The 25,269-nt window shown below is 39.0% G+C and overlaps 1 protein-coding gene and 1 long non-coding RNA gene across 3 annotated transcripts; one reads left to right on the top strand and one right to left on the bottom strand.

Moving 5' to 3' along the window:
- Window positions 1–4,428: 4,428 nt before the first annotated feature.
- Window positions 4,429–5,384, top strand: LOC124860997. The gene is made up of 2 exons (XR_007036537.1): window positions 4,429–4,572; window positions 4,900–5,384. It is a non-coding gene; the product is annotated as an uncharacterized LOC124860997 (long non-coding RNA).
- A 6,090-nt stretch (window positions 5,385–11,474) lies between these two features.
- Window positions 11,475–25,215, bottom strand: lrrc56 (leucine rich repeat containing 56). 2 transcript variants are annotated; one of them, XM_047388763.1, is made up of 13 exons: window positions 25,067–25,215; window positions 24,761–24,938; window positions 21,723–21,810; window positions 21,261–21,321; window positions 20,269–20,365; window positions 18,958–19,155; window positions 16,328–16,496; window positions 16,038–16,229; window positions 15,779–15,843; window positions 15,371–15,513; window positions 13,333–13,535; window positions 12,907–13,219; window positions 11,475–12,442 (listed from the first exon to the last, which is right to left on the bottom strand). In XM_047388763.1, exons 2-13 carry the CDS (start codon window positions 24,923–24,925, stop codon window positions 12,283–12,285), a joined length of 1,854 nt encoding a protein of 617 aa, XP_047244719.1. In that variant the 5' UTR covers window positions 24,926–24,938; window positions 25,067–25,215; the 3' UTR covers window positions 11,475–12,282. The 2 variants fall into 2 exon arrangements, with proteins under 2 accessions (XP_047244719.1, XP_047244713.1); XM_047388757.1 differs by having other exon boundaries at window positions 15,779–15,846.
- Between the last annotated feature and the right edge of the window lie 54 nt (window positions 25,216–25,269).

Here is a 25,269-nt window from a genome sequence, read left to right on the forward strand (position 1 = left end):
TTCTTCAGCAGTGGTGGCGCCAGGTCTAATTCTCCAAAAAAGCAATTAGAAAAATGGTGGGGGACAAGAACAGTACTTAATGCACTGCAAGTAGTTGCAGATCTAACCTCTGCCAATTTTTCTTTTCTTTTTTTACAGGTAATGCAGAGGAACACCTGAGGATTAACAATCCTGTATATGCCTGCCACTGGATAATCGGTATGTTTTGGCTCCAAGTTTACAGAAGATTTTTGGGATACACTTGCGGATGGAGCATTCAACCTGGGGATTAGGTCTATTTCTAAAACGAGACCAAAGAAAGATTCAAAACTAAAGTAACACACAATGCACACAATGGATTTCCTTGTTCATAAAACATAACCTGCCAATGTATTTGTTTTAAAACAGCAACATACTTATAAACAAAAAATGAAACTCAAAGAGGCATCTGTGTTGTATACTTGCACTTTGGCAAAGCCAAGTCAAAAACATCATTCAAAACTAAGTACAAGGCAAGATGCTGCCTAAGAATAGCTCCCTTACACACTATAAAATACACCTCACCATTTTCTCAGTCACTAATATTAAATCAGACTAAACGTTTTCTGTTTAGGCCAGTAAGTTTTACTAAAATTATTTCTATTTGCTAACAGCCAGAATAATGAGAAGAAGATTTTTTAAGGGATTTTTTAAAATATTTTCTTTTCTATTCAGAGGTTTACACATAATTTCTACACAGTCTGAAAAGTCTGGAAAATTATAGAATTTGCTTTTATCCTTTTCCAGGTTTGTACAGGTTGAAAAAAAAAAGTGAGTATAGAAAATGTTTGATTTTCCAGATTTTTTTTATGTCCTACTATTTCCAAAGTACAAAAGTGTAGTAATGCTCAATGAGTGCAGTGGTTACTAAATTTGCATGCCTCATTTGTGATTTGCCACATCACAATCAAAATATCATTAGGGGTTTTCAGTCACTTACTAATTGATCTCTCATTCAAAAATTAAAAAGAGTAATTTCAGTTCCTGTTTGGTCTCATGGCGACTTTGTATTTAGGTTGAAGTGAACCTGTGGTTCTTAAACCGGGACTAAAATGCACTAAAACAAAGCAGTAAAACTGCTACTTATTAGGAATTTAACAAAGGTACCAACTTTTAAAGGTAGGTGCCTTTAGTGTTCTTTATTTGACAAGTCAAAGTTATATACAAGTTGGTCCAGATGCAAAACAGCAATGGCTTTTAGCATGCCAATTGTCCCCTGGAAGTATAAATAAAATGTCCAAACTTTTAGAAAAAAACAAAATATATATATATATTTATATATATATATATATTTATATATATATATATATATATATATATAAATTCCAGCCTGGAAAAGCATTGAATTTTGTGAAAGAAGATGATGCAGTCAACTTGGGACTACGCTTCATCCGGTACCACCTCGACCCCGTAGGGACGTACACCCGGATCCTGTTTGTAGACTTCAGCTTGGCTTTTTAACACCATCAACCCAGACATTGTCCACCAGAAGCTTACTCACCTCATAGTGCCGGCCTCCACCTGTCAGTGGATCACCAGCTTCCAGACAGACTGGCAGCAGCAGGTGAGGCTGAAGAGCATCTTCTCCCACACAAGAAGCATCAGCACTGGCGCCCCCGAGGAGTGTGTTCTCTTGCCACTCATCTTCTATCTGTACACCAATGACTGCACCTCAGTGGGTCAATCGACAAAACAAAAGTTTGCATACGACACCACTGTCATTGGCCTGATACAGGACAGTGATGAGTCTGCATACAGACAGGTCGTACACTGGTGCAGTCAGAACCACCTGAAGCTTAACCTGCTCAAGACTGTGGAGAAAACACTGAACCTCTGGAGAACAATTCCCACTCTCCCTTTCCTTACCATCTTCCACAACACTGTGTCTACTTTGGATCACCTACATTTCCTGGGAACCACCCTTTCTCTGGACTTGAAATGGTCTACACACATAGACACTGTCTGGAAGAAGGCCCAGCAGAGACTGTACTTCCTTCAGGAACTCAAGAGGTGCAACCTTCTACAGGTGCTGCTGGTTGTCTTCTGCACGGCCATTATTTAGTCTGCCCTGTGCACATCCATCGCAGTGTGGTTTGGCTCATCCACAGAACGGGACAGATCCAGACTACAACGAACAATTAGGTCAAAACAGGTTTAGATAAATAAACGTGTCTTGGTACAGGGTGTATGTGAATATCTGGTTTCAAGTGTATGTGAGCTAATTAATGCTCATAAATTTCTACCAATGGCAGTGACAGAGGTAAGAAATATTTTAAAAAGTGTTTTATTTTTATAACTGATAGAAAAAAAATCAAAAGGAAAAGGAATTTGTTCTGTGGAAGATACAATGATGCAATTGAACTCTGTGATACTTCTCTTTTAATTCCAGTCTTATGACAAAAACTGTGTTGCTTTCTGAGAAAGGAAACATTGTATTTTTCATGCATTGCAAGGTCTAAATCTTTTTCACGCCTGAGCATCTATTTGACCAAGTCAGTTTTAATTTTCTCCTCTTATCTTAGACTTCCACACATATGAACAATCTCACCATGGCTTTTTCATGAATGTTAACATGTTTCCCTTTGTGAAGAGATATATTAAATGCAAAATATATAGTTACGGGAGAGAACAACAATAACTTGTTATGATGTCAAGAAAAAAAAGTGGAACCTAATCATAGGGTAAAATTAAGGAAGTAGGACAGAAAAGGTAAAAACCGACAGAAAGAGTAGAACAAACCATGAATAGGAGGAAACAAATAAGTTCCTCAAAATAATTAAAGCACGACAGATAAGACATGTCATGTAATAAATCTCTTTTGTTTATGTTCACGGTAATAGTAAAAAAATAAAAAAATAAAAATTTAAAAAATAAAAACCCTCTTTTACATGTTTTGCACATTCACTGGGTTTGGGGGAGATGTACGAAGTCTTTGGCTTGATTTTTGTTGAATAAAATAGGCACATGATGGAATCTGACATTACAATTTCTGCCAAAATAGTATGACATTGATAATTACACTTATAATAATGTTATCAGAATAATTAACAACGAATACATGCTAATAATGCCATTAGGACTTTTCAAGGGCTTATTAACTTTTTGCCGTTTTACAAAGTAACACAGGTTTAATAAGCTGATATTAGTGGGTTAATTTTCAAGCCTTCTGCATAAGAAGCAAGCCTGAAGTCTGCTGCTAAACCTCCTGTAGCTCAACAACTGTAATTTTAAATCAGGGTTACCTTGATAAGAGTAATGGGTGGGGTTCCTTTAGTTTCCACACCATGAATATGTTTTTAGCAGCTGGAAATATTCCCAAACAGATTAAATCCTTGGGAAAAGTGTAGTAGCCTGGAATGAACTTTAGAAAAAGCTTACAGGGGCATTAGCTAAGGTTACAAGAGTAAACCAAATCTGTATTTATTTCATTTATTTTTTATGAAGGGATGAATTTATAGTCTGCATGGTTAGTGGACATTTAGTCTATAATCCTGATAAAATGAGTCAACTGATTTTTGAACAAGCAGAAAAGTACTCCTAGTTATTTACATTGATAATTTATGTTTACTTTGATCAGTATATTAATTGGAGATAAATGGGTTTACTTTAATCCAGTTACACAACCAGACATAAAAATGTCATAATCAACGTTTCTAAGTGTGTTTATGCATTTTATGGTTCAGCATAATTATGTTGTCATTAAATTTGTTGTATACAAAATTAATGTAAATCGCTTTTACGTGAAAGTACTAAAACGCTATGATAACAAAACGCGGCATTTTGTGTTGTTGGTTCAATCATAATACAAGGTAGTTATTGGCATTTTTGGTCAAATTATTTTGACTGTGTCGAAGGTGCTCTTTATCGAAGGTTTTTCAAGTTCAAACTCACTATTTAGGTTCAATTGCACCGTATTAACACAGAAAAATAAGAGTTAAGTACATGTTATTCTACAGCTGTTTGTTTGATTTACTCACATAATGTCTGAAAATGAAAGCATTGTAAATTACATCCCCCCCAGTTCGTACGTTCTGCGTACATACCTGGTTATAACACGCAATGTGCACGCAGTTCAGCTGCGCAGGTGCGCTCACTTTCAGACACTTTGTTGCGTCCTTTACCCCTTCAGTTTTACATCCCTAGGTTAGAAAATACAACAAGTAGCAATATCAGTTACTAAGCTTCTGTAGCGGTTCACACTTCTTGCCAACTTTCTGCGTCAATTGCAGAATGGAAATACACATAATACAACTTCCGGTCAGCAGCGTCAAATTAAAACATTGTGAATAGTGACGTAATTATTTTAAACTGTACAAAATCCCCTTAAAACATTACACTCCAAACCAGGCCAGCTTAGGTGCTTATCTCATTCATTTTACATGACTGGCCAAACAAGATTAGTCACTTTGCTAAAAAAAAACAAAAAAAAAAAAACAAACAACAGCCGGAAGCGGTAGGCTGTTTCCATGGCAGCAACAAACACTCTGCTGCCTGTCTGTTGAACGTGTTTTGATGTACTTAATGATAAAAAGGTTGTTCATCGCCTGACTGGAGGTAAGTCACTGAATAATGTTATGGCGTTCTGACTTAATCTCATTCTGAAATATGAAAAAAGTCAACCTGATTGGAGAGTTGTGTGAGATGACAGCAGATTGCACTGGAGCATGTTTGCATTCCACTGAGATCACTTTTGAAATTTCCATATCTTGACTAAATTAGATTTTATCTAAGCCTGAGGCAGCTGACGTGATTCCAATGAGCCACGAGATGGTACATATTGGACGTGTTTTAAGCAAACGAAAGGGAACTTTGGAACGAAAGGGAAAGTTGAAAAATGGTAGTGGCACCACCGTGCTGTTTCTTACCACTGCTTTTCTTCAGCAGGGACAGGGAAGCTGAGCTGGGCATCGTTGTTGGGAAGATGGATGAAGCCAAATACACTACATGTGGATAAAAACCTCTCAGGTCATACAAAAGACTTGAAACTTTTGCAGCAGCTCACCTTCCAAAAGGACAAAGACCCTCAACTTACAGCCAGAGCCACAATTACAATGTTTCAAAGATCCATCATGTGTTGGCCCATAAAAAGGCCAGACCTAAATATAATTAAAAAACAGCGAAGGACCTAATAGTTGCTGTGTACAAATGCTCTCAATCCTTTAAGATTGAGTTTTAGCTTTTCTACAAATAACAATGGGCAAGGGTTTCTCTAAATGTGCAAAGCTAGTTGATCCTCTGCCCAAAAGACTCACGGCAAAGGTGGTTCTACAAAGTACTCACTCTAATGGAGCTACATATGCATGGCACACCTTTTAGATTTTTATTAGTTAAAACAAATAAAAAATATTTTCTTTCCATTTCACTAATATGCTTTGTTTTAGTTAATCACAAAAAGCACAGTAAAGTACATTAAGGCTAGTGGTTGTAACATGACATAATGTAACAAATAGTTTACTTTTGTTACATTATGTCAGTGTTTCTTATGCTGATTTTCATTTTGCTGAGCCAAAAAATCACGTCTAATGACTCTTATGGGATTACAAACATATCCCATAAAATTGATGTAAATGGGGTTCAGGTATCCGATTTCTATCCCACTCAAAGGATTTTGCCACATTTGCTCGAAAAGAAATAATCCCTCCTTCTCCTTGCCACTCACATCTACTGAAATGCACAACCCCGAAATAAAACCCATCATAGCAATGCATTTTTTCCAGTATCTCAATGTGGCATTGCAAAAATAATAATTTTTTACACAATGCTTCTGCTTTATTTTCTTCCAGTGTGAGGTTTAAAACGTTAACGGACTTTTTCATGATTTTTATTTAACTCAAAATGCATCGAAACCTTGGCATTTTAATGAAATATAACTGTGTTCTGAGTTGGTAATGGAATTTCAACATAACTGCAATAACTGCTACTAAGAACTTGTGTAGCAAAGCGGTACAAATATTGGTTTGGCATGCAGATGTTTGATGTGAGCAGACAGGAAGAAGAATTCTAACTCAAGTGAATGTACAGCAGTAGATTACACCACATTTATGACTTTCATTTAATAATAAGCTCTCCATGTCTCCACTTGATTGTAAAGTTGTCAACGGAAAATGAGTTACGGGGCTTAAATTCGTCATGGAGAAAGGAATGTTTCTTCCGGCAGAATCTTGACATACTGTACAAACACCTTTTCCTGAGCCTGTCTGAACTTATACCTTAAGCATATCCAATTGTAACGCCTGAGTGAAAAACATTGGGATCATTGTAAGTCAAAACGAAATGATTATAATATAATTAGATAAGCTGAGTTCTTCTCTCTTAATTGTTCACATGCGTCTTCCTGGCTGAAGTTACAAGAATGTGCAGCATTATTAGTGTTTTGAGGAGTACAATTACACATTCCGGAACATGAACCTAATTGATTCCACTTAATATGATTATTTTAGAAGTATTTATAGTACATGTTGACATCTTATCTCCATTTGAAAATGACAGAAGCAATAGTTAACATTTATTAAGGTGTGCGTGTGTTTTTGTTTCCTGTAGTACACTATATTATCTATCCATCCACCCATCTATCCGGCCGCCCGCCCACCCGGCCATCCGTTAGTCCGTCTATCGTCTTCCCCTTGTCCAAGATCAGGTTGTGGGAGGAACAGCTTAAGGAGGGAAACCCAGACAGTCATTTACCTGGTGAGGGAGAGCTTATTCTGAGATCCCAGGCCAAAACGGATCTTTGCCCTGGGTCAGGAAACCTCAAAAGAAGGCACCCAGAAGGAACCCTGATGAGATGCCCACACTATCTCAACTTAGTACTTTTGATGCAGCTCCACTTGATGGAGCTCCACTCGATGGAGCTCCTCATCCTGTCTCTAAGGCTGAGTCTTTTCACCCTACTGTGCAATCCAACTTCAGCCACTTGTTGGATCTTTTTTTTCAATCATGATCTACACTTCATGACCATAGTTGAGGGTCAGAACGTAGACAGACCAGTAAATCAAAAATCTAGTGTTTTGATTCAGATGATTCTTTACAAAGACAGACTGGAACAGCACCAGCATACCTACAGACAAATCAATCTGTCCATCTCATGTTCCATCCTACTGGAGCCAGGCGTGGGGGAGCTCGATGAAAATTGCCTATGTGGTTGAGCCTTGGCTGCTGGGGCATAGCCCAAAAAAGCATCAGGAGGCTCCATCCACGTGAGCCCACCACCTGCAGGATTGTTGAGCTTGGGTGTAGTGCGATCCGGGTTAGGCTGGGGGGCTGGGCATGCTGATAACATGGCTTTAGTGGCATTATTTCTCATTGTTACTAAATAAAAGTATCAACTAAAAAATTCAAAACTATTGTAACCTTTGCCTCACTCTGTATCAGAGGAATGATAAAATGTTTTTTGTAACCCCATGTTTTTCATCCAACCACAGCCAGAAAACAGCCCTTTCCAGTTTGTCCTATTATCCGTAATAACTGGAGATTGCTGGAAAGCTTCTCTGAGGCCAGATGTGTGAATAATATCTGTCAGTGATATTAGAAGATTGCTTGAACTGGGCAGGTAGAAACCATCCTATTTTCCCACAATTAAAGACCCCCTGGTTTCATTCCATTCTTCTCTATCTGTGTCTTGAGATATGATGTGAACCCAAAACAATGGAAGAAAAGCTTAAACACACCCGACAAGCGCAAAAAATGAGAAAAAGCTGCATGACCCTATTATGGAAGGTGGTACAGTTATGGAAATTTTTACTAGAAGATAGGACATGAAAAACTTACATGACCACAGTCTGTCAGTTCTGCACGGAGCGTGCTTGCACATTTATGGCATTCCTATAAGCATAGAACTTATGTGACTTTTTGGTCACTTTTTTCAAAAAGTGAAACTCATATTATACAGATTTATTACACATAGAGTAAAATATGTCAAGGGATTATTTCTTGTATTTTTGAGAATTATGGATTACGCATAACGAAAAGCCAAAATTCCATGTCTCAGAAAATTAGAATATGGTGAAAAAGTTAAATACTGAAAACTTCTGGTGGCACACCCTAACCAGCTAATTAACTCAAAAAACTTCCAAAGGTTTCCTAAACCTCTAAATGATGTCTTAGTCTTGGTCAGTAGGCTACACACTCATGGGGAAGACTGCTGACTTGACAGATGTCATTGGCACAAGGAAGGTAAGCCACAAAAAGCCATTGCTAAAGAACCTGGTTGTTCATAGAGTGCTATATCCAAGCATATCCATAGAAAGTTGAGTGAAAGGAAAAAGTGTGGTATGAAAAGGTTCAATCAAGAGTTTGGAGGAGCTTAACATAGAGTGGAGTGAGGCTGAGGCCACACGGTAAGTGCTTCTATGCACAGACGAATGCTACAAATGTCGCATTCCTCATGTCAAGCCATTCCTGACCCGAAGACAAAGTCAGAAACCTCTTACTGGGCTAAGGAGAAAAAGAACTGGGCTGTTGCTCAGTGGTCCAAAGTGCTCATTTTAGAGAGTTTCTGGAGTATTGTCAAGAAGAAGATGAGAGACACCAGAACCTAGAATGTAGATGACCTGAAGGCACACTATCAAAGCAATCTGGGCTTCCATTACACCTCAGGGGAACCAAAGGCTGATCGCCTCCATGCCACACCGCACTGATGCAGTAATTCATGTAGGAGGACCACCCCAGTATTGAGTGCCAGGAAATTATCATACTTCTCAACAAGCCCTTATATTCAACTCAATTCAGTTTATTTATACAGGTCCTTCTCAAAATATTAGCATATTGTGATAAAGTTCATTATTTTCCATAATGTCATGATGAAAATTTAACATTCATATATTTTAGATTCATTGCATACTAACTGAAATATTTCAGGTCTTTTATTGTCTTAATACGGATGATTTTGGCATACAGCTCATGAAAACCCAAAATTCCTATCTCACAAAATTAGCATATTTCATCCGACCAATAAAAGAAACGTGTTTTTAATACAAAACACGTCAACCTTCAAATAATCATGTACAGTTATGCACTCAATACTTGGTCGGGAATCCTTTTGCAGAAATGACTGCTTCAATGCGGCGTGGCATGGAGGCAATCAGCCTGTGGCACTGCTGAGGTCTTATGGAGGCCCAGGATGCTTCGATAGTGGCCTTTAGCTCATCCAGAGTGTTGGGTCTTGAGTCTCTCAACGTTCTCTTCACAATATCCCACAGATTCTCTATGGGGTTCAGGTCAGGAGAGTTGGCAGGCCAATTGAGCACAGTGATACCATGGTCAGTAAACCATTTACCAGTGGTTTTAGCACTGTGAGCAGGTGCCAGGTCGTGCTGAAAAATGAAATCTTCATCTCCATAAAGCTTTTCAGCAGATGGAAGCATGAAGTGCTCCAAAATCTCCTGATAGCTAGCTGCATTGACCCTGCCCTTGATAAAACACAGTGGACCAACACCAGCAGCTGACACGGCACCCAGACCATCACTGACTGTGGGTACTTGACACTGGACTTCTGGCATTTTGGCATTTCCTTCTCCCCAGTCTTCCTCCAGACTCTGGCACCTTGATTTCTGAATGACATGCAGAATTTGCTTTCATTCGAAAAAAATACTTTGGACCACTGAGCAACAGTCCAGTGCTGCTTCTCTGTAGCCCAGGTCTGGGGAATGCAGGCACCTGTAGCCCATTTCCTGCACACGCCTGTGCACGGTGGCTCTGGATGTTTCTACTCCAGACTCAGTCCACTGCTTCCGCAGGTCCCCCAAGGTCTGGAATCGGCCCTTCTCCACAATCTTCCTCAGGGTCCGGTCACCTCTTCTTGTTGTGCAGCGTTTTCTGCCACACTTTTTCCTTCCCACAGACTTCCCACTGAGGTGCCTTGATACAGCGCTCTGGGAACAGCCTATTCGTTCAGAAATTTCTTTCTGTGTCTTACCCTCTTGCTTGAGGGCGTCAATAGTGGCCTTCTGGACAGCAGTCAGGTCGGCAGTCTTACCCATGATTGGGGTTTTGAGTGATGAACCAGGCTGGGAGTTTTAAAGGCCTCAGGAATCTTTTGCAGGTGTTTAGAGTTAACTTGTTGATTCAGATGATTAGGTTCATAGCTCGTTTAGAGACCCTTTTAATGATATGCTAATTTTAGGAATTTTGGGTTTTCATGAGCTGTATGCCAAAATCATCCATATTAAGACAATAAAAGACCTGAAATATTTCAGTTAGTGTGCAATGAATCTAAAATATATGAATGTTAAATTTTCATCATGACATTATGGAAAATAATGAACTTTATCACAATATGCTAATATTTTGAGAAGGACCTGTATAGCGCCAATTCACAACACATGTTGTCTCAAGGCACTTCACAACAGTCAGGTTCATACATTCCAATTAATCCTAACCATTGAACAGTGCAGTCAGATTCAGTTATTTATTCAAATTGGATAAAAAGTTTTTCTGCCCAAGGAAACCCGACAGATTGCATCGAGTCAGAGATTTGAAGCATTCACTCCTCCTGGATGAGCATGTAGAGATCTTATATGATCTAGTTTTCCAAGACACTGAATATTGGGTTTTCATTATGTGTAAACCATAATAATACAAATTACAAGAAATGAAGGCCTGAAATATTTCACTCTGTTTGTAATGAATCAATACAATATATGAGTTACACTTTTTTAAAGGAATGACCAAAAAAAAGTTAAAATATAGAATCTTTTCAACATATTAATTTTTTTTAAATATATTCCTTTATGTGTGTGTCTTGGTGTGCTTATTTAAGACACTCTGGGCTAGCTTAGAAGCATCAAGGTACCGGTTAAATCAGTTCCCCTGAAATTAAGCTAAATGTAATTATGTTTGTGACACCTTGAAAACAAACTTGTCACAACATTATACTGTATGCTCTGTGAAGCTATTAGATGTGTCTTGTCCTCTTCCACCCGGGTGGTTTTCAGTGGGATTTTGCGGCGCACACTCTCAGATTGTCCTTCACAGTTTAGCAGAGAGGTAATATCCAATTACTTTAGAAAAACAGTGTACAGTAAGTCACAATAACAATATTGAAACTGCAATTGGACTTGATTTGTTTCACTTCATTGCCCATCATGAAGGAATAATATATTTATTTTCCCTTTAAATTTCATTAGTGTGTGTTTAAAACGACTGCTTGCAAACAGTTATGATATCCCACTCACCTCGACCAAACTGATCAGGTGAAAAGGTAGTAAAAAGATGTTAAGTTTACAGTTTGCCTCATGGATTTTCTCAAGGTTGTGGGAGCAGTGTTTTGTTTTAAAAGTGTACCGCTTGCGCCGTCTAGAGGCTGTAACGGATTCCTACACTAGTTTTATCAGTCAATCATTCGAGGTACTGCTGATGACCTTTGGAGTAATCATTTCTTTAGGCTGTGCTTTAAAGTAAAAATTTAACGCATACATGAATATGTCATTTTACTACTTTAACTGAGTAAAACACAAGGGTTTTGAGTTTTTAAAAAAATCCAGTTTTATCCTGAGAAATTTAAACCTGAAGATTTTTTAAGCACATTAAAAAATACAAACATTAAATTGTACTTATTTTACAACATCTCAAAACCAATAGTTTATCTCAACACTGGCCTCCTGCGAGTACCGAAAACTGTTTGATATATTTCTCTTTTTAACAAAACAAGTGTAAACATCTTAAAATACAAAATTCCTAGCTGGCTTAAAACATCATGTAAAATATTAGCCTGGAATAATTGCACACTGAAGCATCAGATACAGGGATGTATCCTGTTCTGATACATTTTTTACATGGGAGTTACTTTTTTTTTTGTCTGTTTGTGTCTCTTTGTGTCCACTTTCACCGTTCCCCTGCCTGTGAGCAAATTACTTCGGAATTCCTACAAGGCTCCCCGACCTGCTGGACAAGTATGACATGTTTTCAGCTATTGATGACATTATAGGCATTGTTGTGTGTAGACTACAATTAAATATATGTATTGTTCAGAAGGGTCCTAAAGCTGTTTTTATGAAGATACCAAAGACAAAATGTAGGTAAGTAACTGTAAAACACTGGATGTTTCTGTAAGTTATATTCAGATTTTGGTTTACACTTGGATGCAAGGTTTCTATAAATGTCTTTTTTTAAAGGTCTATCTCCTCAGCTCCTCCCTTCTGTGGTTTTGTTTTCTGATTTGCTGATTTGAGGTGTAAGCAACTATAAATCAACTAGAGCTGAATAAAGGATGTACAAACTGAAAAAAGATAAGGAGGCCTAGTGCCTGAAAAGCAGGCCAGTCTGGTGTCAGTCCAGGTTAGGGCTTCCTCTGAAGGGTGGGAGTAGATGCTGCTGGTGATGTTTCTGAAGAACGGCTTTAGCGGTGTGAGGGCGGGTTATTATTGGTCTCTTAGGGACTTTTGACATCTTGCTCTTCAAAGGTAGACTGTACATGTCCATATCTGCACTGCAGGAGAGGAAAAATTTGTTGGAATCCACACAGGATAAATGTTAAGATTGTGTAAAAGTTAAACATGCATATCAAATTTAAACAGTTCTAAAAATACAAAAAACTATCTGGTTTCAAATATATAAAGTCACAGAAGTCACAGATGTAATGCTCTCATGCAATTTAAATATTGAAGATTTGTTTTATTTATTTGTTTGTATTTATTATTATGACATACTAATATGAAATTAATGGCACTAAAACCTAAAACAGCAGAAGGATTGTATCTCAAACCTATTAATCATATGGAAATAAGTAAAAATGCAAGTAATAGACTGAATAGTATTTTGCTGTAGTGTCTGGATTTTCTGACACTACACGCAGATAAAAATTAATTAGAGGGGATCCTTGTTTAAGTTGAAGCTAAACAGCTTAAACAATACAGAAAACAGTCCAAATAGTAACTGTTATTAATGTAATACCTTGAAATCACTGTTTCTTCATGTGGGGAACTTTTTGAAGGTGGGTGGGGTAAGTAAGTGGTCCTTGACAAATGCTGGAGTCTCTCAGATATGAGGTCTGTTTTTGCTGCAGTTGTTCGAGGAGCCAAACCTTTTCTGCTGAATTGTTCTGAGTGGGACTGAGTGAGACAAAGTCTGTGTGCACGAATCCCTGGTAACTTCATGTTAGCCGGAGCTGCAGTGGCATGAGAAGGAGGAGACGGAGAAACCATGGGGTCTGGAGACAGGGATAGTCGGGCTGAGTTGGGGGAACAGGCCTCTTGTTGATTCAAGTCTGTCAACAATAAGAAAAAAAAAATCCTCTTTAGCTAAAATAGTTTGTGTAATCCTGTATATATATTTAAAACTTATAAAGACGGCAGTTATTTTATATGTTCAGTATTTCACCTGGGGAAAGAGACTGAAATGATGAATCTGGTGAGCCAGTATCTAAGCTGTCACAGACTTGGTCTTCTTCTTGTTCTTCATCACTACTGTAGTGCTTCATACCACCTAAGCCTTCTTCTTCCTCCTCACTATTCGTCTCTTCTTCGCCAGAGTGAATATCCAGGATCTGTGGTAATCGCTCTTTCTCTATAATGTCTAGATGCCTGGAAAACAATTTAGAAATTCACAGCAGTGGTTCCCAAACTTTTCATAACCTCGTCCTCAAAATAACATTAACAGTGAGCACAGCTACCACTGGTTGAGGTACACAATAGGCCTGTTTGATATGTAATTTCCTCTCTTTTTCATAGGTCATCTTGATGCTTCCAACACTCTCTGTGCCCTTTAGCATTTCCTGAAGTGAATTTCTACTGCTGTGAGATTCTATCCAAAGGGCTGTATATGTTACTGACATGCAAAGCATGAATTCCTGTCCCTTGGAATGTAGCAGCCAGTAAATGTTGCACTCCAAACAGTCCTTTGCTTTATTAATAGAGCACATGCTCATAATGTGATCACAATATATTTTGCGATACACTGTCTAGCACTATTGTTCACATATAACAAGACAGGTACATAAGGTCATGATAACAACTTATTTCTGTCGTGACATTTACAGAAAAAGTTTGATTTCTATCAGGGAAGTCCTGCAAAGGTTTTTTGTGTTTCATGCTAATCCAAGTCATTTATGAGTTGGCATTCCGAGGCCCAATCTTATATTTCAAAATCAATGCTATGTATATACCTAAAAACTCTCTAGCTTTAAAGTGCAGTAAAGTAACACATCAGTATTAACTAACTAACGAATGAGGTTCCGAACACCGCAGTAACTGTTCTTCTTGAACCTTACAGATAGTCGTAAAAAGCAGGTGTTTCTGTAGGATCGCCTTTTCTTTATTTATTTTATTGCCGCAGCAGCCAATACAGTCTTTTTAGTGTTAACCTCATTGTAAAGAATTAAAATGGATGGAAAAATTAACATGGATGGTGTACAACAGAATGGCAAGTCATACCTGCAAAAAACGTTTTCCAATCATGCAAAAATACTTTGATTGGGACCCCACTCCAATACTTGGAGGATCAGTGCATGGTGACATTCCTGGCTGCTAACCTCCATTTCAAATTTTATTTTATTTCTAGATGTCATATCAACATCCCCAGCTTGCTTGTTTCTTGACCCAAACTTAGGGTACAGCCCTTAACTTTAGAGACCACTGTTGTCTAGTAGGCCTGGACGATAGCTGACATCAGAAGCACATTACAAAAAAATTCCTCAGCGGCACATACTGTACACTATGAGAAATTTAAACAACAATATCTATACATGGTCTTAGATCATAAGATTTATGCTTAAACCACTTCCTCTAGTTACTCCTCCAACTACGCAACAATAACATCTATCTAAACACATTATAGCAGAACACTTAGACATTACAGTGTGTAACAACACGCATGCTCAAAAAGCTGAACATTTTGCACACACTTAACGTCTTTGTAATGTGATGTGGCATGCTATCCAAAATTCCCGGGGTTTGGTTGATCAGTGCCCGAAGACGTCACAAGAGGGCAGTGTGAATAATGTGATTCTTAAAATAATTTATTATCATAATACTGTATATAAATCTTATTCCTTTCTGTAACGAATGCTGCAATTAAATGGCTCCCAGAAAACAATGTACCATTCAGCCTTTTATTGATAGTTTTGAAACTGATAAGATAAAATATTGAAATTGAAATTTTTAATACATAACTTTAATGTCGGTTGGCTCATTAATTGCTACATGCTGTTGTTTAGTCATTACAATAAGTTTACATCTGAATGTATTTACAAGCACAGCTTCCACCCTTGTGTTTCCAAGTGTCCCCTGAAAGAATACCCTATCACTTGGAAAACATAAGGTTAAGGGCTAAGAATGAGATGCATCAAAAGACTCACAAAAACTTTTATAACATTAAGCTAAAAGCACAAATGAAAGTGAGGTTTGCAACCAGTTATTACTTGCTATATTGTTCCCTCCAGGCCCTCAGCTCTGCGAACACATTGACACGTTCTCCAGGTCCGGGCTCCTCTAGGTCATACGTGTGTTCTGGCACATGGATGGGAAGGTCATGAGGGGTCAAAGAGGATCTGGTTGGGGCTGTCTATGAGACAGAAGAGAGTGATAACAAATATTTATTTTACTGTGTGATTATTTTCTCTTTTTTGTGTCTTCCTGCATATTAGCTGATTCTGGTGAGACCATCATGACCATACAAATATGAGCCTCTGTAGTCAGACAGCCATCATGGCTTCTCAACTGACACTAAAGGCCATGCTGAATTAGAACAGCAGTGCCTTCAATGTGTATTCTTTTGATCAGTGATTGAGTGTAATGATTTGATAAGTAAAGCATTCATTGCCACTTACCTTCAACTTTTCTCTCCTTGCCCGAACAGCCTGCACAGGATTTCCACAAAACAGGATCTGGCCAGCTCCTCCACAAACAAGCAGATGAGAGAGATAACAGTAGATTAAAAATGACATCCGGTTCAATGACACGACTGAAGCTTCTTGGTGGCACTGTTGGCTGTTGTTGGGATTCTTTACTGTTTATATGCTGTTAAAACAAAAAACAGATATCACTAAAAGTAAATACATATCAGGATTAACCATTGCAGTGCCACACCATGCGTAAGGGTGCTGGTTTCTGCTTCCACTGCTGCTAGATTGGAATCTGAAGATGCTGCTCTTGATCCGGGAGGGGAAAGAACTCTATGCCTGGTTGCCAATATGGATTTGGTGCCTGCAGATGAAATAGGTCTTGCACCTGAAGGACCAGTAGTGAGTGTATAGGGATGTAGATGGCCTGCCATCTTCTCTACAAATCCAGAGGTTAGATGTTAGTTAAATCAAGACATCTGCAATCAAACATATTATATTGAAAAAAAGAAAGATATGCATTCAAAAAATTTTTACCAGCAGTCTCAGAGGAGTGGGACCCTTGAATAGAAATTCTGAGAATGTCCCAGTCTTCCCCCGTGATGCTACAGCAGGTCAACCTGTCCTCCTCCACCTTGATATCATCTAGGTAACGCAACTGAGGGACCAACTCCCTCACTGCTACTCTGTAATTATACTCTTCAACCTCAGCAAAGGAGAGAAAACCAGGAGAGACAATGTAAATGTCAGGGACACCTTTGTGTTTTAACACACAATTGATAAAGAGTAAAAGATTTAACAAAGGATGGAGTTCAAAGATATGAGGTGTCTTGCATTTTTTGTCACAACTGTGGCATGAATTTGCATTCTCTACTTTACTGTATAACCCCTAAATAAAATCCTTCAGAAGTCACAAATTAACAAATAGAGTGCATCCACTTGTGGGTAATTTTATTGCTGTATGGAGCTGTTCTGTGAATACCCCAGAGGTTTATTAGAGAACATTAGTGGCCAAAAACCATAAAAGGTTAAAGCAGAGTTGGATTATAACAGAATATTTCAGGCAATGGACATCTCACTGAGCAATGTTCAATCCATCATTTAAAATGAAAAGAATATGACACAATTGCAAACCACCAAGACATGGCCATTCACCTACAGTGACAGGCAGAGCAGGGGCAGCATTGATCAGAGAAGCAACCAAGAGTCCAGAGGGAACTCTGGAGAAGCTGTGGAGATCCATAGTTCAGGTGGGAAAAACAATTAGGTGTCCACTCCACAAATATAGCTGTTGTGAAAGTGTGGCGAGAACAAAGCCTTTGTTGAAAGAGAGTCATAAAACAGTTTGCAGCAAACCATGTAGGGGACACAGCAAGCATGGTGAAAAAGGGGCTGCATGCCTACATGCACTATTTGTAGAGGAAAACTAACACTGTACATCATTTTAAACACACCAACTCCACTCTAACATTGTGGTGGTAGTATCATGCTGTGGGTATCTTTTTTCTTCAGGGGGAAAGCTGATTAGAGCAATCCTGGAAAAAAACCAAAATACTCAAAAGACTAGAGACTGGGCCACAGGTACGCCTGCCAGCAGGACAAAAACCCTTTATGGCCAGAATTGCAATGCAACTGTTTAGATCAAAGCATAATCGTGTGTTTAAAGAGTCCAGTCAACATTTAAATCTTAGTCCAGTATCATTTCCTGTCTAATTCACAATTTTGCATGACTTTGTGTGGGTATATAACATAAAATCCAAAGACAGACAGATTTAGACATTTATATATGTACAGTCATATTTAATAAAGTAGAATGTGTGCTCCGATGCGGCTCGTTTGTCAGATTAAACGTACCTTTTGAAAATAACAACCTTTAAGCAGGTATTAAACATACTTTCATTAAGCCCATTAGGCCCAGTCCAACATTTCCTGATTGCATCTAGTCTAAGACAATATATAAATTTGAACCTAATGTCTGAAAAAAAAGATATTACTAGGTGCAAGTGAGGCACTCAATGCTAATCAGTAAAGGCAATCCAGTGAACGTCTTAGCTACTGAGGATTGAGTTTAGGGCTCGTCACTCCAGGCTTTCACTAAGTCCCACAGATGCAATGAATGAAAAAAGGGTGAGACTGGGAAGGATGAAACCAAAAAGAAAAGAGGGAAGAGAAAGGCCATCTGACAGGGAGGAAGTGAGCTGATGTGTGCGTTTGTGTGTGATGGAAAGAGAGACAGCCAGAGAAGTGCTGGTTTGGGGGGAGAGAGAAAACCCAAGAACTCCTCAATTACTACAAAGCACATGCCTAATGCATATTCAGCTCGGCATCTCCACTCATTGCCCTAGTTTCCTAATTAATGCTCTGCTGGTGGGTGTACATAAACACATTCACAGAGGTCCAAAGAACTCACAGCTAAATGTAGCTTGGTATCGCGTATACAGGAAAATAACAAAGGCATACAGATCTTATTTGTCTACTTCCCATTTACATTAATTTAACGGTGTATTGGCTAGTTTACAGTGTGACGTTGCTCTGTAACATATCATAATAAACCTGTTGTTTGCCATGATGCACTCTCAAAAGCCAGCACACCGACAGCCTGCAAGCACAGTAGACACTGGTAGATGCTCACAGGCACGAGCTGCATTTGCAAGCAGGTTTTTACAACACCAACTGAACACAACACTTCCTGTTTAGGAGCACTGCCCAGCTCCTTACACAAGACTTATTCAACTCCAACCTCAGAAGAAGCTCAGGTTTCTTTTAGATTTTGCCAGACTACCGCTACTTTGGGAGCTACACCCTTTGGAGGAAATCTGCCTTGAGAAACCCTAAAATGAAGCAAACCTACAGAGAATATATTTTAAAATGCATATTGTCAAAGTGCTCCTCGGGTATTGGTGCATACACAAAACAAATCATTTGGACTTTGGGTCTTTTACATGTTACTGATTCCAGTGTGATCCCAGAAGAGAACCAAAGGTCATACAAACAACATTACAAAGCAAACTAAAAAGACAGGACAATTCTTGTCATATAGGAAAATGCAAAACAAAAAAAATCAAATAAAATCTGATTTGATTAAGTGTTGCCAACCTTTTTCAGGCTGTGATAAATGCTTATTTTAAGTTGCATGCTAATAAAAAAAAGAAAAAGAAATACCTTACCTGAAGGGAAGTAGGGTTAGGGTGTGCGCAAACAGGGTTCCCCCCCAGGGAGAGAGTATGGAGATTGGGACACAAACTCAGATATTGAATCTGGATAAGGTCATCCACACAGTTTCCTTCCAGATCTAACAGCCGCAGGTTCTCTAGCATGGCAACCTGACTTAGGTCGGACACATTGTTGTAGGCTAGGTAGAGCTCCTAAGAACAGACAGTTCAGATGGACAGGAGAATGTTGAGAAAAGAGAAACAAAAGAGAGATCGAGCAGATGCATAGAGTAAAAGAAAAAAAAAAACAACAACACGTTAAGCAAATTCATATACAGGGCCTTGGAAAAGTATTCATGCCCCTTTAAACGTTTTCACATTTCGTCACATTACGACAACAATTTCCATTTATTTTATTAGAATTTTATGTGATAGACCAATACAAAGTAGTCTATGATTGTAAAGTTGAAGTAAAAGGCTGCATAGCTTTCAACAAAAAACTGTGCTGTGAATTTGTATTCAGCCCTCCTGAGACACCACTTTCTAGAACCACCTTTCACTGTAATTACAGATGAAAGTCTTTTGGGAGGATCTCTCTACCTGTTTTGCATATCTAAAGAGTGAAATTTTCCCCCATTCTTCTGCAAAATAGCTGAAGCTCAGTCAGAGAGGATGGAGGGACTCTAGGAACTTCAGTTTTTAAGTCTTTTCAGGGGCTGTCAGTTGGATTTAGGTCTGGACATTGACTGGACCATTTTAACACATAAATTTGCTTTGATCTAAACCACTGCATTGTAGCCATGGTTGTAGATATAAGGTTGCTGTCCTAAAAGAAGACTTTTCCAAGTCTTTTGCAGACTTTAACAACGTTTCTTTCAGGATTGCCTTGTACTTATCTTCACCCTGGATCCAGTGTGTGGCCCCGGCTCCGATGTACCGGGCGACGCCATGTGCCTCGTTCTACTGGTCCTCGTGAAGGTTTAGGGGTTCTATCACATGAACCTCTAATAAAATACATTGAAGTTTTTTTTGTTGTAATGGGATAAACTGAGGAAAGATTCCTGAGGTATACATACTTTTACAAGGCTGTGTAGTAACAAGAATCAGTAAAAACTCTGGAAGTTTGCAACTAAAGGAACTCAGATGGAGATAATTCCCAGGACAGTTCCTACTAAAACTACATTTGAGGTCAATCCAATAAAAATAAAAAGGTAGATGTTTAAATGTTGGATTATATGTTCTTTCCTAACTATTATAAACTGAAGAATCTATGCCTATTTGACCGGATGAGTTGTTAACCGATCTTCACTAGCTGTTATAGACTACCTTAAGAGAACAGAGAGTAGAAATGCCATTCAAGTCTTGAAGGCAGCAGCGAGACATCCACAACACCTGCAGGTGGGACAGGGTGGTTCCCAGGTCTCTAGAGACAGAAAGCAGCACAAACTGGATGGAGAGGCAGGGAAAGGACCATGAAAAACAATTTATTTTTTGGCTAACTGAATTCTGCTCCTCCAAACATACCCCTGTCGGACATTTCAAGAGCAGTTAATTTTTTTGTGTCTGGAACCTTGATCCTGTGTTCTACTACAGCTCCTTAGCCCAGAGCAGGAAACGCTATTGTGTCCGACTGGCTTGGCTCTACTGATCTCGGCGTGGAACAGACAAAAAGTTTTGTTTACCTCTGTTCATTGTAGAGAAAATTCTGAAATGATCAACCTAGACTTTAATGACACAGATATGGCTTACTGATGTGGCAGGGCAATCTAAGAAAAGTCAGCGATATTTTCCATCCTTTTTTTTGTGTGTGTAAATGAATACATTTGAAATGTGATATGCAACAAAACCCCCTCTTTGTGTCACTGTGAAACAGGTGGTGAAGCCTAAACACGTATGTCTGTAGTATCTTTAATATTGCAGGGAACATCACGACTCTGGGTGTCTAGTTTAAAGGATGCAATATGCATCTTCATAGCACACTCTATATCCATTATTTTGGGGACAATGGAGGAAAAAGTCTGGATAAAGTACAACAGAACATATATAGTTTTACATACCAATGAACACCAACCTTCGCACAGCATTGTCTGACTCAGAGCACCATTTCTCATATATCAAAATGTTACACTTAGCAGTATCTCATAGATATTTTAAGGATAAGACACAAACATGGAAAAGTCAAGCAGTGGGGTTCACTTTTGGTTTAAGAATGGAACTTCTTGAATATTATGGAAGCTTTAATAATGAATTCAGTAATTTCCTTTATAAGAACACATACTAAAGATAAAACAAAATAATGTCAGTGTTTTAGTACTTACCTCAGGGATGGGATCAAGCTGTTGTTCATTTTCAGCTGCTCTAATCTGGGCAAGTAAGCACCTGCAAGAAAATCCGATGAACAAAGTCATATTTCTATCACTTTTGATTATTTATTTCTCAATATAAAAATCTCCTTCACTTTCCATTTCATATCTTTAGATGTTTAGTTCCCATTAAGCAGGACTTGAACATGACACACTCATGTACTGTACATAGAGTTTTTCTTCTAGCTTGAACTCATTATGAAATCAAGGATTTTTATGAGAACAAAGATGAGCACATTAAACATCATCCTTCCCAGTTAGCAGTGCACACATTTAGACCTGGCTGACACAACTGTCTTTTTACTAAAGCAAACAGTGAGATCATACAAGAACAAGTAAGGGCGTTGTTGTTTCTAAGTACTGTAATATAGGATTAAAAACACCCAGAATAAGCCTTGAATGTGAGGTATATCTCACCAAAGTCCCCCAGCGTATTTTCCTGTGTGTCTACGCAGACCTCCAAATAGTTCACACAAGAAAGGTCATGGGTTCCACACAGCAGTTCCTGTAGAGAGACTAAAATTGTAGAGATGCCCATACCATGATAATGTAACTGAATTATATGTATGCACAATTTTAATCCTTTTAATTTTACCATAAATGTGGTGTGAGGATATTTTGTTGGCCCACATCAACTTTAAAGGCCTTTTAGACAGGTCTATGCCTCTTATCACTGGTTTGCTTCAAACAGCTACCAAAGAGGGTGTTTAGAGTACAGGGGTTGGACATTGAAACTGAAACATCTGTCATTTTAGTGTGGGAGGTTTCATGGCTAAATTGGACCAGCCTGGTAGCCAGTCTTCATTGATTGCACATTGCACCAGTAAGAGCAGAGTGTGAAGGTTCAATTAGCAGGGTAAGAGCACAGTTTTGCTCAAAATATTGAATTGCACACAACATTATGGGTGACATACCAGAGTTCAAAAGAGGACAAATTGTTGGTGCACGTCTTGCTGGCGCATCTGTGACCAAGACAGCAAGTCTTTGTGATGTATCAAGAGCCACGGTATCCAGGGTAATGTCAGCATACCACCAAGAAGGACGAACCACATCCAACAGGATTAACTGTGGACGCAAGAAGAAGCTGTCTGAAAGGGATGTTCGGGTGCTAACCCAGATTGTATCCAAAAAACATAAAACCACGGCTGCCCAAATCACGGCAGAATTAAATGTGCACCTCAACTCTCCTGTTTCCACCAGAACTGTCCGTCGGGAGCTCCACAGGGTCAATATACACGGCCGGGCTGCTATAGCCAAACTTTGGTCACTCATGCCAATGTCAAACGTCGGTTTCAATGGTGCAAGGAGCGCAAATCTTGGGCTGTGGACAATGTGAAACATGTATTGTTCTCTGATGAGTCCACCTTTACTGTTTTCCCCACATCCGAGAGAGTTACGGTGTGGAGAAGCCCCAACGAAGCGTACCACCCAGACTGTTGCATGCCCAGAGTGAAGCATGGGGGTGGATCAGTGATGGTTTGGGCTGCCATATCATGGCATTCCCTTGGCCCAATACTTGTGCGAGATGGGCTGCCAAGGACTACCGAACCATTCTTGAGGACCATGTGCATCCAATGGTTCAAACATTGTATCCTGAAGGCGGTGCCGTGTATCAGGATGACAATGCACCAATACACACAGCAAGACTGGTGAAAGATTGGTTTGATGAACATGAAAGTGAAGTTGAACATCTCCCATGGCCTGCACAGTCACCAGATCTAAATATTATTGAGCCACTTTGGGGTGTTTTGGAGGAGCGAGTCAGGAAACGTTTTCCTCCACCAGTATCACGTAGTGACCTGGCCACTATCCTGCAAGAAGAATGGCTTAAAATCCCTCTGACCACTGTGTAGGACTTGTATATGTCATTCTCAAGACGAATTGACGCTGTATTGGCCGCAAAAGGAGGCCCTACACCATACTAATAAATTATTGTGGTCTAAAACCAGGTCTTTCAGTTTCATTGTCCAACCCCTGTATATGTGTTGGTTGCAAAACCTTCATTGTGTTGATGGGCATTTGAATAGATCGTCATCAAAACAGCCCATTAGATGATTTTGTATTTGTACGGTTTATGATTAAATGAAACAAAATGAGTAAACTCCTTTGCATTTAGATTCTGCTGTATTTGCAATCAATTTATCAGAGCTGTGTAAAAAATGTTGTAAATATATTACAAATGGGTAAAAAGAAAGAAAATGATACACCGTTTTTTAACACTTAAACAAAAAAGAATAGTGTGGTGTGCATTTGAACAACTTGCCAAAGATTCTCAACTGGATTTAGCCCTGGACTTTGACTGGACCACTATAACATTAATGTGCTTTTATCTAAACATTTTAACCCTATCCCTGGCTGTATGTTTAGGGCAAGTGTCATGCTGGAAGGTTAAAAACTGCACCAGCTTCCCCAGTATTTTACCGCCTCTAACAGTTTTTCTTCAAGAATTGTCTTATTATTTAGCTCCATCCATCTTCCCATCTGTGTGGATGGTGTGTTAAGGGCAGTGTGCAGTGTCAGCTTTCTGCCACACATAGCATTTTCCACATCAGACCAACAGGTTTGGCTTTGTCTCGTGTGACCAGAGCACCTTCCTTCACATGTTTGAAGACCGCACATCATTTGTGGTCAACTTTAAACAGGGCAGTTTATGGCTTTCTTTTGCCACTCACAAATCAACATAATGTTGCAGATGAGTTATGGATCTCTACAGCTCCTCCAGAGTTATTATGTGGCTCCTGAGTGCTTCTCTCATTAATGCACCTTGGTGGACCATCAGTTTAGTTGGACAGACATGTCTTGCTTGGTTTGGGCTTGTTACCATACTTTTTCCATTTTCGAAAGATAGTGTGTTCCAAGAAATGGAAAGCTTGGGACATTCCTTTATATTCTAACCTTCCTTTAAACTTCTCCATAACCCTACCCATGACTTGCATGCTGTGTTCCTTGGTCTTTATGATACTGTTTATTCACTATTTGTTTCTAACAGACCTCTAAAGTCTTCACAGAACAGCTGGATTTATGCAAAGATTTAATTACACACAGGCAGACTAACTCTGTTTACTAATTAGGTAAAATTAGAAGGTAGCGGGTTGCACTAGATTTCTTTTTTGAGATTTTAAAGTAAAGAGGGCTGAATACAAAAGCACGCTACATTTTCGGATTTTTTCCATAAAAAAAGTTTTAAAACCATATATCGTTTTTCTGCAACATCACAGTTGTGGTTAGAGCTGGTCTATTACATAAAATCCCTGTAAATTACACTGAGGTTTGTGGTCGTAATGTGACAAATTGTGGAAAAGTTTAAAGGGCATCAACACTTTGCAAGGCAGTGTAATTCTGTGCAGCAAATCCATATAACAAGCTGTGTTGTATACACTTTACACTATCAACATGATCATAGTTGTCCACTAAGATGGAAAATGATTGCGTTTAATGTGTTTTTGACAATGTACCAATCTTTCTGGAGAAAGGTAAGGTCCCAGTGCTTCGTCAGGGTCTTTATGTGGTTTAGGGGCTGGAGTTGGGTTGATGCACCCTGAACCGCTCAGCTCAGTCACCTGAATCCGTCCTGTACCAGGCCGGACCTCCTGGACCACAGAGTCACGGCACACACTCATTTCTCACTGCTGGCTGAGATAAGCAACAAACAACAATAATGACGATATTACGTATTAAAAAAAAAGTTATTTTTCTAAAACCTCAGGGTAAACAAAGTAAGAGTATGCTGTACGTAAGTTATACAAAGTAGAATGTTTTACCTGAAGTAAGGAATAGTCCTGTCAATACATTTTACAGGCGGTCTAAACAGACAAAAGTTTACTTGGTAACCGGGAACAACTTCCTGGATACGGAGCCATGACTCAGTGGGACATGTAGTGTTCGACAGCTGTTGGTTGCCTCCAGGTTACCAGTCGACAAAACAGAAATGTGTGCGCTACTAAGTAAAAACTTTTGTAAAAAT

The sequence above is a fragment of the Girardinichthys multiradiatus genome, chromosome 2 (genome assembly GCF_021462225.1).
Source record: "Girardinichthys multiradiatus isolate DD_20200921_A chromosome 2, DD_fGirMul_XY1, whole genome shotgun sequence".
Classification (NCBI taxonomy): Eukaryota; Metazoa; Chordata; class Actinopteri; order Cyprinodontiformes; family Goodeidae; genus Girardinichthys; species Girardinichthys multiradiatus.

Excerpts from the sequence above, each read along its gene's own strand:
- lrrc56 (XM_047388757.1), bottom strand. The coding sequence starts at position 24,925 with ATGAGTGTGTGCCGTGACTCTGTGGTCCAGGAGGTCCGGCCTGGTACA. Across the intron at positions 15,514-15,778 it reads CAAGGAGAGAAAAGTTGAAG|ACAGCCCCAACCAGATCCTC; the intron begins GTAAGTGGCAAT and ends TCTGTCTCATAG. Across the intron at positions 12,443-12,906 it reads GAAGAAACAGTGATTTCAAG|TGCAGATATGGACATGTACA; the intron begins GTATTACATTAA and ends CCTCTCCTGCAG.